Raw genomic sequence first — 19,052 nt, forward strand, 5'->3', positions numbered from 1 at the left:
GAGCATGAAGGCTGGTGACCTTGACTACGGTATTTCCAGCTTCGATATAACCTTTCCTTAAGCTCCCTGAGACAGGACACAATCAGATGCAGGGACCACACAGCCCCTGGATTCCTTTTTATCATACAGAACCTCCCAGGCTTCACCGAACAACTTTCTCCACCGTCACACTTGGAGTACAGATGCACTGGGAGGCCTCACTTGCTCTTTCTTGTTGTCAAAAATCTGTCTGGAATCCCAGCACTTTGGGAGGCTGAGGCAGGTGGATTGCTTAAGGCCAGGAGTTCAAGACCAGCCTGGCCAACAAGGCAAAACCCCATCTCTACTAAAAATACAAAAATTAGCCAGGCGTGGTGGCACATGCCTGTAGTCCCAGCTACTCAGGAGTCTGAGGCAGGAGAATCACTTGAACCAAGCAGGCAGGGGTTGCAGTGAGCCGGGATCCCACAACTGTACTCCAGTCTGGGCAACCGAGTGAGACTCTGTCAAAAAAAAGAAAAGAAAAGAAAGAAAATCTATCTGCCTCAATCCACCTTGCTTCCCTCTTTTTGTTCAAATGCCTGAAGTCACAGGAAGATGGGCAGGTCTGCAGAGCTCCTGGAACGCTGCACTCAGCTCAGTGGCCTTGAAGCCTCTGGATGGAGCCTTAACTTGAATCTTATATAGATACTTAATCGCTGTCCTTTCAAGCAATGAAGACAGATAATATGTAATCCTGCCAGGGCCCCCAGGCCTCAGTGATTCTGCTGCCTACACTGTGGTATAAACCAGAAATGAGAGCAACTGTCTGCATTTTACTTGACAAGGAAATGTTTTTAATGAAAAACTTTAATAAAAAATGTATTCTTGGCTTCTGCAATGAATTTCTTTGGAGGATGTCACTTTAAAATGTACATGTATCTGAAAAATAGGCTACCTTTTATGTGAAAATGAGAGACAATTATGATTCTATATTGATACTTGCCTGTAAAAGAAGTAATTCCAGAAGGCTTCCTAAAACACAACAGTGGGTACAAGGGAGACATGGGATGGCAGGGCGTCTTCACTGCATACCTTTTTTGTCTCTCTGGATTTTGAACCACATGAATATACTATTTTTTAAACACACACACAAATTTTAAAACTAGAAAAAGCATTCACAGATGTTTGCAAAATCTTCTCGTCTTTCTCTGTATTGGGGAGGCGAAAAACTCTCAGTCTGAATATTCCCACTTATCTACAAACACAAACATGATGCAACTGGGGACTGCCCTGTGACTACGCCAAGGTCATGTGCTCCCTTTGGAAAAGGCTAGGAGACAAAAGATTTAGAAATGAAGTTGATGGAGTGTTAAGAAAGTCCCAGAAATAGAGATAATTGATTTTTCTTTAAAAAAAATAAATTTGGATTTATTCCCATTATATGGGCCAGATGATCGTGAGTCCTTGAAATAGCAGTAGAATTAATTAAACACATCCTGGGAATTCAGGATGACGAGCTTGGGATTCTAAATATGCTTGTTCTAGGGAGGCAATTTGGAAGCTTGACCAATTCTAATCGATGTTTCAGCAGTGCAGCCACCTGGCAAATTGTCAGAGCTATTGAATCCTAATACCACTCCAGAATGCCTTTTGTGGTCATTCTGCTATTCTTTTCTCTTCTGTTTGGATTAGGGATGCATAGCATTTCCTGACATTGGCACACACTGTCTCTTTGCTGGGAATCTTCTCTGAAAGTAGGGGTTGGGTAAAGCACCCTACGCACCTTTGCTTTCCTTAGCTCTCCTGTTTCTCACCTTTTGCTGCCCTCTTTCCAATACTAAAGCTTTCTTCCTTCCCCTAACCTGACATCTTTGAACATATGTGGTGGAACAAACTCTGGCCAAGGCTGCTGGCTCAGGTGAAATCGTGGGAAAGGTGAGCATTGTCTCTAGGCTCTTCCACCAGCCCCACCTAATGATTTTCCTTTTCTCCAGGGCAGTTTTGCACCCTCTCCCACTCCCAGGCCCTTTTCTGGACTCAGCCTTGAACACATTTCTGTAGCTGCAATATCCTCCAGAAGAATCACAGTAAAAATGTAATACCAAGAGACCAAAATATTCTGGAGAGACTCAAATGAATGAAGCTCTAAAATGGGATAATAGACGGGTGTGCTTTTTGGGAGAAAGAAGCACAGCCTGGTGAGCCCCCATAAGGTCTAGCTCATAGATGGGTCTTGATAGGTGTGAATTAATTAATTCAGTGCCTCTGGATAATCCTCTAGTGCACCTCAGGCTAGAGTAGGGGTGTCCTTCGTGTGCCCCTCCAGATGCATGGTCCACTCTTCTCCAACCTACTTTCTGCCCAGTAGAGAGGCTGACCTGTAGCAAGACTAACCTCCATCATCAGGGTGCCCTCCTCCTTTGGCTTCCTGTTGAGTTTGAGCAATGGTGAGCCCTGAAAGTAAACTGAAGGGAGGGAAGAGAAGAGAAGTTGGGTTGCTCGTGGCTAACTGAGCTCCTCTCCTCTCATGGCAGTCCTTTCCCCAGGACTCTCTCCTTTCTGGTTCAAGTCATCATTCCTTTATGTGCTCCTTCAGATCTAGGGGTCATAATGACTTCCCACTGTTGCTGGGACACTGCATTAGCCATTGTGGTGTCACCACACCCAGCCCACATCTTTATAAATAGTTGCTGTCTTAAATGTTCCTCAAATTAATTATCTGACTTGAGAATGCCATCTGTTTCCTGCTGGGACGCTGGCTGGTACAAGTTGAAAGGCTTGCATTTGGGTCCTGGCACTGTCATTTACTATATACGTGACCTTGCATGTGCCACTTAGCTGATCTAGGCCTCTAGTCCTTTCACTGTAAAATGAAAGAGTCAAATTAGAATTTTAAAAATTCAACAAATAGCTATTTTGAGCCTACTACATACTAGGCAGTATGCCAGTTGCTAAGAAATTGATGGTGAACATGATGGAACCAAGAGTCTACTACTCTGTTAGTTGGTCTAGGATAGAAATGTCTTCTTAGAACATCTTGGAATCTCTGATTCCATGATGGTCTAGTAATTCCTAAGGCAAGAAGAGATTTAGGGAAGGAGCTTTAAAGAGGATTAGTCTACCTCAAGTTAGGCGTGGGCAGGTGGTCACAGGGAAGCTCTAAACCCAGGGACAAAGTACAAGGCAGTCAGGGTAAGAACATGAAACCTGTTGGAAAGAATGATTCAGGGCCTCTATCTATGAATGTGTGTATAATATGTGTGTGTGTAAATTATGATCACCATCACTGTCATCATAGCAATCAAATGGAACAAAGTGCCAGGAAAGAAAGGAATTCTTCACAAATATAGAATACTAGCAACGCACAAAGAGAAAAACTATAAACCATGCTTGATTATGTTAATAATAATCATGGCAGCCACTTATGAGGACCATTTACCATCTGTTTCTAGTTACTAGACAGCACAACAGCACATGTAATTATGTGTCAGGTTAATCTCATTATAAATAATATCTGATATTTGAAAGTAAATTTTACACAAGTAAGTTGGGTCATCTTTGTCACACTGGCCAATAGGGCCTGGCCAGACAGACCTGTGGCTTCTCTGTTCTTAGGCCTCCTCAGAGGGACAGTTGGAGAGAGAAGCTTCTAAGTTGGAGGTGGGAACTGGCAACAGAAACAAGAGTGTGGTTTGGCTTGCAGAACTTTTAAAATTGAATTAAAATCTAAGCCTTCTTAGTCTCAACGGTCTTAATCTTCCACATTTATACACAGCTTTTCCTCTCTTATTGCTGCCAGTCTCTGGTCTTTTTCCATCTGTGTTGGGACTTTCTTCCATACGGCACAAGATGTTCCTACATAGACAGGCTGTGTTTTCACACAGGTAATAACACCCTACATTTACTTAGCACTTATGGTTCCCAAAGCCCTTTGTCATGCTTCTCTTTCAATAATAGCCAGGATGTGGACCAAGCAGGGGTTACCCCATTTCTGGATAAGTAAATTAAGTCTTAGAGAGGTTCAGTAATTTGTCCAAATTCACATGGTCTGTAAGGAGCAGAACTGGGGCTTCTTTGCCCTTGAGTTGGGAGCAGTCTTTCTGTGCTGTGCAATCTCAATGTCAGGGAAACATTTTCTATTAGTTTTCAATGCCTGTCCTGGGGATGTTCTGGATCTAGGGCTCTCTTTGGCCATAGCACACACCAAGTCTGTGTCCTCCAGAGCAGCCTCTGTGCCTGTTCGCTGTCTCTCCTTGAAGTGCTATTGCATTGAGACACAGAACACGTAGTTTTTCTTCAAGTGGGTTGCTCACCCTGAAATGCACCTGCCCCCTTTTCTCGGTAGAGACAAGCTTTTCTTTTGAGGGTGGAAGTAGAGATGGCTGGGAAATAAATCTAATCTTAAACCAGCCCCTGGGCCAACATAGGAAGAACGTTATAGGTGCATGCTTCTCCTGCGTCTTTCCTTTTTAGAAACCATTAGAGCCTGCTCTCAGGGCCGGCTCCATGCACAGCTGGGAAGAGGCACCTCAGCTCTGGGCCTATTGAGCTCCATGTTCCGTTTGTCCACATTCTTTGAATGGCTGCAAGTGCCTGAATATGATATTCAGAGTCATCCAGGGTCAGGCCCAGGGTACTTTGCAATCTGAGCTTCTACTTTTCTTCCTACCCCTTGGCCTACACACACACACACACACACACACACACACAGAGTTCCAGTCACATTGAACACTTACTCCTCATCCAAGGACACCCCAGGTACTGATGTGTGCATGTTTGCAGATCTTTCTCTCTGTCCAGCCTCCCCTCTGTTACAGGTAACAGGCTGGTGTGTGGCATGTTCCAGAGTGTGAGATGTGTGTCCTGTGCTGGAACAGGGGATGCTTCTAGGGATATGGCATTAAGTAACATGTTACATATCCTTGAGTTACCTAGTGAGAAAGTGATCCCCTTCTCCACTCTGACAGGTCAGAGAGAAGGACAGTACAGTAAAGGGCAGTACACATTCACACCTCTTTAATACTTCTTACCTCCCTTTTAAATTAATAAGAGTACAAGACCCAGTCAGAGCTTTCACAGGCAGCAGTTTCTAGCTGTAATTTATAACATTGTTTTATTTTCATTATATTTTTATCATGTGTGGCAAATGATTTTGATTTCCATTTAAGGAAGTTATAGAAAGTGTCCTTCTTAAATAAATAGTTTCTAAGTTACAAAATGTGTCCCAAGCTAGTGAAAAGTATTAATTAGAGACATTTCACCACCCTGCCACCTCCACCAGAACAGGTGCTGGTATCCACGGCTGAGACACCCACAGACAGTTCACGTCACAGGACTTTTGTGCAGGCAACCCTCAATATCGGCCAGGAGCCTGGTAGACTTGCTGGGTGGCAAGAGAAATAAGAATCACTGCAGCTCTCAGGAAGCCACATCCATAGGAAAAGGGGAGAGTACTATATCAAGGGAACACCCCGTGGGACAAAAGAATCTGAACAACAGCCTTCAGCCCTAGACCTTCCTTCTAACAGAGCCTCCCCAAATGAGAAGGAACCAGAAAATCAACTCTGTTAATATGACAAAACAAGGTTTTTTTAACAGCTGCCCCCCCAAAAAAATCACACTAGCTCACCAGCAATGGACCCAAACTGAGAATAAATTCCTCATTTACCTGAAAAAGGATTCAGGAGGTTGGTTATTAAGCTAATCAGGGAGGCACCAGAGAAAAGCAAAGCCCAATATAAGGAAATCCAAAAAATGATACAAGAGGTGAAGGGAGAAATGTTCAAGGAAATAGATCACATAAATAAAAAACAATCAAAACTTCAAGAAACAACGGACACACTTCTAGAAACGCAAAATGCTCTGGAAAGTCTCAGCAATAGAATTGAACAAGTAGAAGATGTCTTCAGCTCTCGAAGACGAGGTCTTCAAATTAACCCAATCCAACAAAGACAAAGAGAAAAGAATCCAAAAATATGAACAAAGCCTCCAAGAAGTCTGGGATTATGTTAAATGACCAACCCTGAGAATAGTCAGCATTCCTGAGAAAGAAGAGAAATCTAAAAGTTTGGAAAACATATTTGGGAGAATAATAGAGGAAAACTTCCCCAGTCTTGCTAGAGACCTAGACATCCAAATGCAAGAAGCACAAATACCTGGGAAATTCATTGCAAAAAAAGCATCACCTAGGCACATTGTCATCAGGTTGTCTCAAGTTAAGTTGAAGGAAAGAATCTTAAGAGCTGTGAGACAAGGCCAGGTGTGGTGGCTCACGCCTGTAATCCCAGCACTTTGGGAAGCTAAGACAGGCAGATCACCTGAGGTCAGTAGTTCAATAACAGCCTGGCCAACATCGTGAAACCCTGTCTCTACTAAAAACACAAAAACGAGCCAGGTGTGGTGGCACACACCTGTAATCCCAGCTACTCAGGAGGTTGAGGCAGGAGAATCACTTGAACCCAGAGGCTGAGGTTGCAGTGAGCCAAGATCATGACACTGTACTCCAGCCTGGGCAGCAGAACGAGACTCCGTCTCAAAACAAAACAAAACAAAACAAAACAAAAAACAAAACAAAACAAAAAGAGCTGTGAGACCAAAGCACCAGGTAACCTATGAAGGAAAACCTCTCATATTAACAGCAGATTTCTCAGCAGAAATCCTACAAGCTAGAAGAGACTGGGGTCCTATCTTCAGCCTTCTCAAGTATTAATTAGATAATGATTGGTACACCAAAATGATAGAAATCATAAAGATGACACATACATGATTAAAGTAGGGCAGGTGTTAAGAGAATGGGTAAAAACCCAGCTGTGTCTACTAACTGGGTGAACAAAGGCAAATACTCTTAACTTCTTTGGCCTTCGGTTCCCTCATCTGGATAAAAGCTGGATAACAGCACCTACTTCATAAAATTAAATGAAGGGAATAAATGGGAAGCACTTATCCCAGTGCCTGGTGCATAGAAAATGCTCAGTAAATGCTAGATGCCATTGACCAGCCTCATTCAAATGCCAGCTCTTCCATGAAGCCTTCCTGAGTACTTCAGTCAGAAGTTCTCTCTCCTCTGTTTTCTCATAGTACTTTTTACTTGTCTTATGGAAAGTCACATGTTCTGTCTTGTACATAGCTGTGGGGTATTAGACTTTTTACATAACTATATCCCACACAAGACCGTGCATTTAGTACATGCTAAATGATCAGTCTTTGATTTTGAATAGATTCTGCTTTTTTCGTACATTTGGTTTATAAAAAGTCTTGTTCCCATTTTTCTGGGAAGTTGTAAAACATCCTCTTGAATCTCAATGTGCTGCAGAGCATAGGAAAACCTCAAAGACCCTGGGACAGAGAGAATGCTTGTTTAAATCGCTACTGTACCCAGTCTGGAAACAAGAGATCCTGCCTGTTCCTTTTTTCTGGAGTGAGAGACAAAAGCCCAAAGATGGGAGAGGCAGGAGTTACAAGTCATGGCTATGGGGCAAGAGCTGTAGGCACAGAGCAGCCACGGTGAACTACAAGGTAGATGGCTGGCAAAGGAAGGAGAGACACGAGGGACAAAGATTGTCTAGTCATCTTCTGCTCTGGACTTCAGACAGTTAAAACCGGGGACTAGAGTAATATGTAAACTTGAAAGTAGAAGGGAACGAGGCCCACCTCCTTGACCCCACCATGAGGAATATTTCTAGGAAGAATTCTCTTCGTTTGAATCATTTCTTTTCCCTCTTTTCAGAAGCTGCGGCAGATCCTGTTTGGAAACACAATCCATGTCTTCAGCTATAACTGGAAAAAGGCCTATTTCAGGTTCCATGATCCTTCTTCTGAACTAGCTTTCACTTTGGAAGTGGGAAAGGTAGTAGACAGTTTATCATTTTAAAAAAATCTTAATCCCATGTTCCTTATCCATATATCCTTCCTGTCCACATCCATGTAAATGCATGTTTTCATTATAATCATATGTAGAAATATATTTATAAACTAAAGTTTAACCTGAAATGGTAATAGACTATTTAAAATTACTTTGTAACAAATCTAAAAATCTGATATGGGCCAGGTACGGTGGCTCACACCTGTAATCCCAGCAGTTTGGGAGGCTGAGGCGGGTGGATCACCTGAAGTCAGGAGTTTGAGACCAGCCTGGCCAACATGGCAAAACCTTGTCTCTTCTAAAAATACAAAAATTAGCTGAGTGTGGTGGTGCACACCTGTAATCCCAGCAACTCGGGAGGCTGAGGTAGGAGAGTTGCTTGAACCTGGGGGGCAGAAGTTGCAGTGAGACAAGGGTAGGCCACTGTACTCCAGCGTGGGAGACGGAGCAAGATATGAAGCAGGGACATGCCTGATATGAAGCAGGGACATGGTGAAGGCAGGATGGAGGAAGACATACATCCCCAGTCACCAGTCCACGGGTCTCCACAAAGATGCTAGGCATTGCAGAATCTAGCCCAGCCACACCACCAGCCACGGCCGCAGGGAGGAGTGGCACAAATATAGCATGGTGTCCCTTCACAAAGCTCGAGGGGATACCAGGAGGGAAAAGCCTGCAGAGAAGAATAGATAACATTGATTTCCAAGAGTTCTTCACCTCATCATTCATTCTCTTCATTTCAGGGAGGGGCCCGAAGCATTCAGATGGCTGTGCAAGGATCCATCATCAAATACTTGTTGTTTACCAGGAAAGGAAAAGACTCTAACTTTGGCAGGTAAGAGGACTGTGAGAAGTACTTGAATTACCCATTTCACTAGAATCTTTATATGCTAAATAATCATAACTGAAAAATTCAGGTTGTCTCAGAAAGAAAATCTACCTCCTAAGACAGAAATGGTCCTGTCTGTCCCAGAGAGGCTGGATTCCGCTACTGGGAGGGTATCTGCTGGAGTCATTCTGAATGTCCAGTTGCAGGGATAGTGTTGACAGGTTTTATGCTCTACTGCAGACCATGCTGTTAGGTAGAATAAAGCACCAGGTCTCAGGTGGACCTACTTGTCCATATTTGATGGAAAGCGCTAATATAATTAGGGAAGAACAAAGGGGTGATATAAAAACCCAATAAGTGATCAATCCTCCTTTTTTTTTTGCAATGAAGTCTCGCTCTTGTCCCCCAGGCTGGAGTGCAATGGCATAATCTTGGCTCACTGCAACCTCCGCCTCCCAGGTTCAAGTGATTCTCCTGCCTCAGCCTCCTGAGTAGCTGGTATTACAGGCACCTGCCAGCACACCTGGCTAATTTTTTTTTTCTTTTTTTTAGTAGAGACAGGGTTTCACCATGTTAGCCAGGCTGGTCTCGAACTCCTGACCTCAGGTGATCAGCCTGCCTCGGCCTCCCAAAGTGCTGGGATTACAGGTGTGAGCCACTGTGCCTGGCCAATCCTCCTATTTAACCAGGCTGATAAGGTATGATGTTTGGTTTTTGTCTATTTTTAAAGGTCAGCTCAAGTTTATTCAAATTACTTTATTCTTAGAAGTTAACAAACCCCTATCATGTGCAAAGCCCTATGCTAGATATTAGAGGAAATATAAATACTTCTGCCCTCAGGCAGGTAAAGTTATTACCCCCAAAGATGAACTAAATGTATAATATATTCTAAGATTTTGAACTGCCAGTTTCCCCAGAAGCAGAGCCCATGATGGGGATACTTAACACAAGTGATTTATTAAGGGAGTGCCCTTGGGGGAGAAAACCATAAGGGAGTGAGGGAAGCAGGACAGGGAAGGGGAAGCTGAGGAAGACTGTGGCTTCCAGAAATGTCAGTCTGATGCCATGGGAGCTCAGGTGCATGGATTGCACTGCAGAGCCTGCCCCTCTTCAGATGAGGGAACAGGCCTTCTGTACCTCTTGCTCCAATGAGGCACTGGCTGTGGGCCATCCTTAGGGAGGAGGCATAACTCCTGGTCACTTCTGGGCAAGGTGGCTTCAATCCTTCAGAGAAAGTAGAAAAGTGGGAGCCACAGTACCCAAAGTAGCTGGGGGATGAGTCCATCTCCTAAGTAAAATGAATCACAGGGAATTCAAATGGAACACATACGTTTGCCACATAAAGTTAAGGCACTTAGCAAAGCACTGTCCCTGGCCTATGGCAAATATTAAATAAATGTGAACAAGTAATTACCTCTGTAGACACGCTGCACGAAGCCTTCCTGAGCCCCCTAGTCACAATGTCGCTACTTCCCGTGTTTTCTCATAGCACTCTGTTATTCTCATTCTATCTTGCAATACGGTTTTGGAGTATTAGGCTCCTTGACTCTTTTTTTTTTTTTTTTTTTTTTTTTCTGAGATGGAGTCTCACTCTGTCACCTAGGCTGGAGTGCAATGGCATGATCTCAGCTCACTGCAACCTCTGACTGCCAGGTTCAAACCATTCTCCTGCCTCAGCCTCCCGAGAAACTGGGACTACAGGTGCCTGCCACTATGCCCAGCTAATTTTTGTATTTTTAGTAGAGATGGGGTTTCACCATGTTGGCCAGGCTGGTCTTGAACTCCTGACCTCAAGTTATCCAGCTGCCTCAGCCTCCCAGAGTACTGGGATTACAGGCATGAGCCACAGCTCCCGACCTTTTGTTACTCATTTCTGTATCACCACAGAGCTAGGTGGATTGTATAAATCATTGCTGAGTTCATAAATCAATCTTTATCACGTGTTTCTTTATAAAGACTACAGTTCTCAATGTTAAGTATTTAGAAAATAAGCAGAGTAAAGGTCTCCCACTGTGTAAAGACTGGCTCCCACTTCTTGAGAAGGCCACACAGACCCTGAGTGTATTCAATGCAGTATAAAAGTCAAGGAGAGGAACTTGGGAACCAGGTGAGCTGGGTGTAAATTACTGCTCTCTGACTTTGAAGATGAATGACCAAGAGCAAATTACTTCACATCTCTGTGGCTAGGTGATGTCCATTCCAATGATTTCCTACTCCTGCCTTCTGCATTATAGCTTATGTGAAATAAGCAAGAAGGAGCAGGAGCAAGCCCTGGCTGTGGCGCTTGCTGGCATCCTGTGGGCTGCAGGAGCAGCTCAGAAGGCCACCATCTGTCTTGTCTCTGAGGACACTTACATTGCGTCGACTCCGGACTACTCTGTGGACAATTTCACTGAGCGAGTAAGTGCAGTCCTCCCTGTCCTGGCAGATGAAAGGCCAATGAAGCCTGAACATGTAATAGACTTACCATGGATATGCATGTGGGGCCCCATCCATGCTCCTGATGTGACCGGAGGTGCCTTCCAAAGAGGCAGGTACCAGGGGCTATAAGTGATCCAAGCAGACAAAATAGAGAGTCCTATTGTAAATTCCTCCTTCTGGAATTCACCAGGATCAAGAATATCTCCCATCTGAAATAATCATAAATGGTATTTCCATATCCACTGTCTGAAAGACAGCTAAATTTCACCTATTAGGGGAAAATCTCTTTCTAGTTTTACTGCTCAAGATATTACATGATTTTAAACTGAGGAATGTAAAAGTGATGCTGGTAGCTACCCAGTTTCACTGTGTATGTTTGCATGGCCTTGTGTAAGATAATATGTCAGTTTTTAGTAATGTGATTATGCAATGAAACAAAAAACCTACTTGCAGTAATAACAGTGAGTTGACATCTCTTAAATGTAACTTTCATCTTCCTTTTCATTTTTATCTTCTGTTCCTGATTTATAGCTCCAGCTGTTTGAATTTTTAGAGAAAGAAGCCGCTGAGAAATTCATCTATGATCACTTACAATGTGTAAGTGTTTAAGTGTTGAGATAATTCCTTTACGTTACCTGATCTTCCAGGGATCTTCTTCCTTTTTAAAGTCTGTTTCTAATGATGCCTTTTAAGAAAACCAGGTCATTTTGAGGGCCAAGAAAGGGCAGAATTAGAGAACAAAAAAGATCTGCCTCTTCCTCCTCACAACCTAAAAAGAGGCCAGATCACACACAGACCCACTCACAAATGCATCTTTTCTTTGGTTTATCAAGACTAGAGAATAATACTTCAGAGAGTATATACCAGTATTTCTTTTGCAGCAGGAGAGAATGTTAAAGCAGTCCTGTCTCATCTAATGAATAGAAAACAAAAATGGTGAGCAAATAAAATAAAATAAGGTTCTTTTTTTTTTTTGAGACGGAGTCTCGCTCTGTCACCCAAGCTGGAGTGCACTAGCCAGATCTCAGCTCACTGCAAGCTCCGCCTCCCGGGTTCACGCCATTCTCCTGCCTCAGCCTCCCGAGTAGCTGGGACTACAGGCGCCCGCCACCTCGCCCGGCTAGTTTTTTGTATTTTTTAGTAGAGACGGGGTTTCACCGTGTTAGCCAGGATGGTCTCGATCTCCCGACCTTGTGATCCGCCTGCCTCAGCCTCCCAAAGTGCTGAATAAGGTTCTTGTTTAAGCTGCCAAAATAACCATTCACATGGACTCCAAGTAAGTGGCTTCTTGAAAAGGTGGTCCTGTTTCACCTGTCTATCAGCACCTTCCACACAATGTCCTCCACTGCAATGATTCTTCCCTACCCCCAGGGTGGAAAGGGGACAAAGAAGGGTGCAGTGATGGTAGAAAATGGAAGACATTTTTTTTTTTTAAATCAAAGGATGTTTATTGTTTTCTTAATCATAATGCTATTTCACACAATCAACTACAGTATACTGTAAACATAACTTTTTATATTCAGGGGAAAACCAAAGAAAAAAATAGAAAGACTTTCCTTATTATGATACTTGCTTTATTATGGTGATCTGGAATCAAACTTGCCATATCTCCATCGTATGCCTGTATTTGGAAGTTTCCAAGAGAGTAGATCTGAAATATTTTTACCACACACAAAGTAATAGTAACTATGTAAAGTAATGGAGGTTAATTAGCTTGATTGTGGTAATTATTTCAAAATATGTATGTATATTATAACATTATACTGTAAATCTTTTTTTTTTTTTATTATACTTTAAGTTCTAGGGTACATGTGCATAACGTGCAGGTTTGTTACATATGTATACTTATGCCATGTTGGTGTGCTGCACCCATCAACTCGTCAGCACCCATCAATTCATCATTTATATCATGTATAACTCCCCAATGCAATCCCTCCCTCCTCCCCCCTCCCGATATGCCCCAGTGTGTGATGTTCCCCTACCCAAGTCCAAGTGATCTCATTGTTCAGTTCCCACCTATGAATGAGAACATGCGGTGTTTGGTTTTCTGTTCTTGTGATAGTTTGCTAAGAATGATGGTTTCCAGCTGCATCCATGTCCCTACAAAGGACACAAACTCATCCTTTTTTGTGGCTGCATAGTATTCCATGGTGTATATGTGCCACATTTTCTTAATCCAGTCTGTCACTGATGGACATTTGGGTTGATTCCAAGCCTTCGCTATTGTGAATAGTGCCGCAATGAACATATGTGTGCATGTGTCTTTATAGCAGCATGATTTATAATCCTTTGGGTATATACCCAGTAATGGGATGGCTGGGTCATATGGTACTTCTAGTTCTAGATCCTTGAGGAATCGCCATAGTGTTTTCCATAACGGTTGAACTAGTTTACAGTCCCACCAACAGTGTAAAAGTGTTCCTATTTCTCCACATCCTCTCCAGCACCTGTTGTTTCCTGACTTTTTAATGATTGCCATTCTAACTGGTGTGAGATGGTATCTCATTGTGGTTTTGTTTGCATTTCTCTGATGGCGAGTGATGATGAGCATTTTTTCATGTGTCTGTTGGCTGTATGCATGTCTTCTTTTGAGAAATGTCTGTTCATCTCCCTTGCCCACTTTTTGATGGGGTTGTTTGTTTTTTTCTTGTAAATTTATTTGAGTTCTTTGTAGGTCCTGGATACTAGCCCTTTGTCAGATGAGTAGATTGCAAAAATTTTCTCCCATTCTGTAGGTTGCCTGTTCACTCTGATGGTAGTTTCTTTTGCTGTGCAGAAGCTCTTTAGTTTAATTAGATTCCATTTGTCAATTTTGGCTTTTGTTGCTGTTGCTTTTGGTGTTTTAGACATGAAGTCCTTGCCCATGCCTATGTCCTGAATGGTATTCCCTAGGTTTTCTTCTAGGGTTTTTTTTTTTTTTTTTTTTTTTATTATACTTTAAGTTCTAGGGTACATGTGCATAACGTGCAGGTTTGTTACATATGTATACTTATGCCATGTTGGTGTGCTGCACCCATCAACTCGTCAGCACCCATCAATTCATCATTTATATCATGTATAACTCCCCAATGCAATCCCTCCCTCCTCCCCCCTCCCCCCTCCCCATGATAGGCCCCAGTGCATGATGTTCCCCTTCCCGAGTCCAAGTGATCTCATTGTTCAGTTCCCACCTATGAGTGAGAACATGCGGTGTTTGGTTTTCTCTTCTTGTGATAGTTTGCTAAGAATGATGGTTTCCAGCTGCATCCATGTCCCTACAAAGGACGCAAACTCATCCTTTTTTATGGCTGCATAGTATTCCATGGTGTATATGTGCCACATTTTCTTAATCCAGTCTGTCACAGATGGACATTTGGGTTGATTCCAAGTCTTTGCTATTGTGAATAGTGCCACAATAAACATACGTGTACATGTGTCTTTGTAGTAGAATAATTTATAATCCTTTGGGTATATACCCAGTAGTGGGATGGCTGGGTCATATGGTACATCTAGTTCTAGATCCTTGAGGAATTGTCATACTATTTTCCATAATGGTTGAACTAGTTTACAATCCCACCAACAGTGTAAAAGTGTTCCTATTTCTCCACATCCTCTCCAACACCTGTTGTTTCCTGACTTCTTAATGATTGCCATTCTAACTGGTGTGAGATGGTATCTCATTGTGGTTTTGATTTGCATTTCTCTGATGGCGAGTGATGATGAGCATTTTTTCATGTGTCTGTTGGCTGTATGAATATCTTCTTTTGAGAAATGTCTGTTCATATCCTTTGCCCACTTTTTGATGGGGTTGTTTGTTTTTTTCTTGTATATTTGTTTGAGTTCTTTGTAGATTCTGGATATTAGCCCTTTGTCAGATGAGTAGGTTGCAAAAATTTTCTCCCATTCTGTAGGTTGCCTGTTCACTCTGATGGTAGTTTCTTTTGCTGTGCAAAAGCTCTTTAGTTTAATTATATCCCATTTGTCAATTTTGGCTTTTGCTGCCGTTGCTTTTGGTGTTTTAGACATGAAGTCCTTGCCCATGCCTATGTCCTGAATGGTACTACCTAGATTTTCTTCTAGGGTTTTTATGGTATTAGGTCTAACATTTAAGTCTCTAATCCATCTTGAATTAATCTTCGTATAAGGGATAAGGAAAGGATCCAGTTTCAGCTTTCTACTTATGGCTAGCCAATTTTCCCAGCACCACTTTTTAAATAGGGAATCCTTTCCCCATTTCTTGTTTCTCTCACGTTTGTCAAAGATCAGATGGCTGTAGATGTGCGGTATTATTTCTGAGGACTCTGTTCTGTTCCATTGGTCTATATCTCTGTTTTGGTACCAGTACCATGCTGTTTTGGTTACTGTAGCCTTGTAGTATAGTTTGAAGTCAGGTAGCGTGACGCCTCCAGCTTTGTCCTTTTGACTTAGGATTGTCTTGGCAATGTGGGCTCTTTTTTGGTCCATATGAACTTTAAAGCAGTTTTTTCCAATTCTGTGAAGAAACTCATTGGTAGCTTGATGGGGATGGCATTGAATCTATAAATAACCTTGGGGAGTATGGCCATTTTCACGATATTGATTCTTCCTATCCATGAGCATGGTATGTTCTTTCATTTGTTTGTGTCCTCTTTGATTTCACTGAGCAGTGGTTTGTAGTTCTCCTTGAAGAGGTCCTTTACATCCCTTGTAAGTTGGATTCCTAGGTATTTTATTCTCTTTGAAGCAATTGTGAATGGAAGTTCATTCCTGATTTGGCTCTCTGCTTGTCTGTTACTGGTGTATAAGAATGCTTGTGATTTTTGCACATTAATTTTGTATCCTGAGACTTTGCTGAAGTTGCTTATCAGCTTAAGGAGATTTTGGGCTGAGACGATGGGGTTTTCTAAATATACAATCATGTCATCTGCAAACAGGGACAATTTGACTTCTTCTTTTCCTAACTGGATACCCTTGATTTCTTTCTCTTGCCTGATTGCCCTAGCCAGAACTTCCAACACTATGTTGAATAGGAGTGGTGAGAGAGGGCATCCCTGTCTTGTGCCAGTTTTCAAAGGGAATTTTTCCAGTTTTTGCCCATTCAGTATGATATTAGCTGTGGGTTTGTCATAAATAGCTCTTATTATTTTGAGGTACGTTCCATCAATACCGAATTTATTGAGCGTTTTTAGCATGAAGGGCTGTTGAATTTTGTCAAAAGCCTTTTCTGCATCTATTGAGACAATCATGTGGTTCTTGTCTTTGGTTCTGTTTATATGCTGGATTACGTTTATTGATTTGCGAATGTTGAACCAGCCTTGCATCCCAGGGATGAAGCCCACTTGATCATGGTGGATAAGCTTTTTGATGTGCTGCTGAATCCGGTTTGCCAGTATTTTATTGAGGATTTTTGCATCAATGTTCATCAGGGATATTGGTCTAAAATTCTCTTTTTTTGTTGTGTCTCTGCCAGGCTTTGGTATCAGGAGGATGTTGGCCTCATAAAATGAGTTAGGGAGGATTCCCTCTTTTTCTATTGATTGGAATAGTTTCAGAAGGAATGGTACCAGCTCCTCCTTGTACCTCTGGTAGAATTCAGCTGTGAATCCATCTGGTCCTGGACTTTTTTTGGTGGGTAGGCTATTAATTGTTGCCTCAATTTCAGAGCCTGCTATTGGTCTATTCAGGGATTCAACTTCTTCCTGGTTTAGTCTTGGGAGAGTGTAAGTGTCCAGGAAATTATCCATTTCTTCTAGATTTTCTAGTTGATTTGCGTAGAGGCGTTTATAGTATTCTCTGATGGTTGTTTGTATTTCTGTGGGGTCGGTGGTGATATCCCCTTTATCATTTTTTATTGCATCTATTTGATTCCTCTCTCTTTTCTTCTTTATTAGTCTTGCTAGCGGTCTGTCAATTTTGTTGATCTTTTCAAAAAACCAACTCCTGGATTCATTGATTTTTTGGAGGGTTTTTTGTGTCTCTATCTCCTTCAGTTCTGCTCTGATCTTAGTTATTTCTTGCCTTCTGCTAGATTTTGAATGTGTTTGCTCTTGCCTCTCTAGTTCTTTTAATTGTGATGTTAGAGTGTCAATTTTAGATCTTTCCTGCTTTCTCTTGTGGGCATTTAGTGCTATAAATTTCCCTCTACACACTGCTTTAAATGTGTCCCAGGGATTCTGGTATGTTGTATCTTTGTTCTCATTGATTTCAAAGAACATCTTTATTTCTGCCTTCATTTCGTTATGTACCCAGTAGTCATTCAGGAGCAGGTTGTTCAGTTTCCATGTAGTTGAGCGGTTTTGATTGAGTTTCTTAGTCCTGAGTTCTAGTTTGATTGCACTGTGGTCTGAGAGACAGTTTGTTATAATTTCTGTTCTTTTACATTTGCTGAGGAGTGCTTTACTTCCAATTATGTGGTCAGTTTTGGAATAAGTGTGATGTGGTGCTGAGAAGAATGTATATTCTGTTGATTTGGGGTGGAGAGTTCTATAGATGTCTATTAGGTCCACTTGGTGCAGAGATGAGTTCAATTCCTGGATATCCTTGTTAACTTTCTGTCTCGTTGATCTGTCTAATGTTGACAGTGGAGTGTTGAAGTCTCCCATTATTATTGTATGGGAGTCGAAGTCTCTTTGTAAGTCTCTAAGGACTTGCTTTATGAATCTGGGTGCTCCTGTATTGGGTGCATATATATTTAGGATAGTTAGCTCTTCCTGTTGAATTGATCCCTTTACCATTATGTAATGGCCTTCTTTGTCTCTTTTGATCTTTGATGGTTTAAAGTCTGTTGTATCAGAGACTAGGATTGCAACCCCTGCTTTTTTTTGTTCTCCATTTGCTTGGTAGATCTTCCTCCATCCCTTTATTTTGAGCCTATGTATGTCTCTGCATGTGAGATGGGTCTCCTGAATACAGCAGACTGATGGGTCTTGACTCTTTATCCAGTTTGCCAGTCTGTGTCTTTTAATTGGAGCATTTAGTCCATTTACATTTAAGGTTAATATTGTTATGTGTGAACTTGATCCTGTCATTATGATATTAACTGGTTATTTTGCTCGTTAGTTGATGCAGTTTCTTCCTAGCCTCGATGCTCTTTACATTTTGGCATGTTTTTGCAATGGCTGGTACCGGTTGTTCCTTTCCATGTTTAGGGCTTCCTTCAGGGTCTCTTGTAAGGCAGGCCTGGTGGTGACAAAATCTCTAAGCATTTGCTTATCTGTAAAGGATTTTATTTCTCCTTCACTTGTGAAAATTAGTTTGGCTGGATATGAAATTCTGGGTTTAAAATTCTTTTCTTTAAGAACGTTGAATATTGGCCCCCACTCTCTTCTGGCTTGTAGAGTTTCTGCCGAGAGATCTGCTGTTAGTCTGATGGGCTTCCCTTTGTGGGTAACCCGACCTTTCTCTCTGGCTGCCCTTAAGATTTTTTCCTTCATTTCAACTTTGGTGAATCTGGCAATTTTGTGTCTTGGAGTTGCTCTTCTCGAGGAGTATCTTTGTGGCGTTCTCTGTATTTCCTGAATTTGAATGTTGGCCTGCCCTACTAGGTTGGGGAAGTTCTCCTGGATGATATCCTGAAGAGTGTTTTCCAACTTGGTTCCATTTTCCCCCTCACTTTCAGGCACCCCAATCAGACGTAGATTTGGTCTTTTTACATAATCCTATACTTCTTGCAGGCTTTGTTCATTTCTTTTTCTTCTTTTTTCTTTTGGTTTCTCTTCTCGCTTCATTTCATTCATTTGATCCTCAATCGCTGATACTCTTTCTTCCAGTAGATCGAGTTGGTTACTGAAGCTTGTGCATTTGTCACGTATTTCTCATGTCATGGTTTTCATCTCTGTCATTTCGTTTATGACCTTCTCTGCATTAATTAGTCTAGCTGTCAATTCTTCCACTCTGTTTTCAAGATTTTTAGTTTCTTTGTGCTGGGTATGTAATTCCTCCTTTAGCTCTGAGAAGTTTGATGGACTGAAGCCTTCTTCTCTCATCTCGTCTAAGTCATTCTCTGACCAGCTTTGATCCGTT

General features: G+C 42.0%; 1 protein-coding gene across 1 annotated transcript in view; it reads left to right on the top strand.

Moving 5' to 3' along the window:
• Positions 1 to 19,052, top strand: part of MINDY4B (MINDY family member 4B) — a 42,424-nt gene that overhangs the window by 3,704 nt on the left and 19,668 nt on the right. The window contains exons 4-7 of the mRNA XM_030928764.1: positions 7,688 to 7,807; positions 8,566 to 8,657; positions 10,886 to 11,051; positions 11,604 to 11,669. Of these exons, the coding sequence (XP_030784624.1) occupies positions 7,688 to 7,807; positions 8,566 to 8,657; positions 10,886 to 11,051; positions 11,604 to 11,669 (444 nt within the window). The remainder of the gene's footprint in view (positions 1 to 7,687; positions 7,808 to 8,565; positions 8,658 to 10,885; positions 11,052 to 11,603; positions 11,670 to 19,052) is intronic.

The sequence above is a fragment of the Rhinopithecus roxellana genome, chromosome 1, assembly GCF_007565055.1.
Source record: "Rhinopithecus roxellana isolate Shanxi Qingling chromosome 1, ASM756505v1, whole genome shotgun sequence".
NCBI classification, from domain to species: domain Eukaryota; kingdom Metazoa; phylum Chordata; class Mammalia; order Primates; family Cercopithecidae; genus Rhinopithecus; species Rhinopithecus roxellana.